At 43.0% G+C, this 1,045-nt stretch overlaps 1 protein-coding gene across 1 annotated transcript in view; it reads left to right on the top strand.

Moving 5' to 3' along the window:
• Positions 1-4: 4 nt before the first annotated feature.
• The window catches only part of LOC107564781 (interferon-induced very large GTPase 1-like), a gene marked incomplete at its 5' end in the record, with an annotated part of 3,292 nt that continues 2,251 nt past the window's right edge, over positions 5-1,045 (top strand). The window contains one exon of the mRNA XM_016249938.1: positions 5-1,032. Within this exon, the coding sequence (XP_016105424.1) occupies positions 5-1,032 (1,028 nt within the window). The remainder of the gene's footprint in view (positions 1,033-1,045) is intronic.

The raw sequence follows: 1,045 nt of genomic DNA, 5'->3' as shown, positions 1-1,045 counted from the left end.
AGAGCACTTCCTGCGTGAAATGGGCCAACTCTACGAAGCTGCGGTATCGCTTCCAGAAAACGTACAATCTCGTCAACAAATGCTACACTTACCCCGGCTATGTGCTGAGCTGATGTTGGATGGCTTCCCTCTGGAACTGGTTGATGGAGATGCATCAAATATTCCTCTCAGATGGGTTAGTGATGTGCTTCTGTATTTGAACTCTTTGGTGCAGCCAAATAATAAAATCATGGTGGTCACAGTTTTGGGAGTCCAGAGCACAGGGAAGTCCACCTTGCTGAACACCATGTTTGGAGTTCAGTTTGCAGTCAGCAGTGGAAGATGCACCAGAGGAGCTTTTATGCAGCTGATCAAAGTCAAAGAGGACATCAAGAAAGAACTTGGCTGTGATTATTTAGTGATAATTGACACTGAAGGTCTGAAATCCCCAGAGCTGGCAAAACTAGATGATAGCCACGAACATGACAATGAATTAGCCACACTTGTTGTTGGATTGAGTGACATTACAATCATCAACATCGCAATGGAGAATTCCACAGAGATGAAGGACATTTTGCAGATTGTGGTCCATGCTTTCCTCAGAATGAAGGAAATAGGGAAAAAACCCAATTGCCAATTTGTCCACCAAAACGTTGCTGATGTATCAGCCCATGACAAGAACATGAGAGATCGAAAGCTGCTGCTGGAGCAACTGAATGAGATGACAGAGGCTGCAGCTAAAATGGAGAACAAGGAGGACTATAAAATGTTTACTGATGTGATGGAGTATGACCCGGAGACTTGCAATTGGTATATCCCTGGACTGTGGCATGGAAATCCTCCAATGGCACCAGTAAACGCTGGCTACTCTGAGGCTATCTATGACCTTAAAAAGAACATGATTGATGTAATTGGAAAATGCAAACAAAAAACGTCTGGAAACAACATATCAGAATTTTTGGAGTGGACAAAAAGCTTGTGGAATGCAGTCAAATATGAAAATTTCATATTTAGCTTCAGGAACAGCTTGGTGGCTGATGCATACATGAGACTGTGCACAGAATTT

The sequence above is a fragment of the Sinocyclocheilus grahami genome, unplaced genomic scaffold, assembly GCF_001515645.1.
Source record: "Sinocyclocheilus grahami isolate Dianchi unplaced genomic scaffold, SAMN03320097.WGS_v1.1 scaffold961.1, whole genome shotgun sequence".
Lineage (NCBI taxonomy): Eukaryota > Metazoa > Chordata > Actinopteri > Cypriniformes > Cyprinidae > Sinocyclocheilus > Sinocyclocheilus grahami.
Note: the sequence above shows the minus strand (reverse complement) of the source record. Positions and strands in the feature narration are given on the sequence as shown.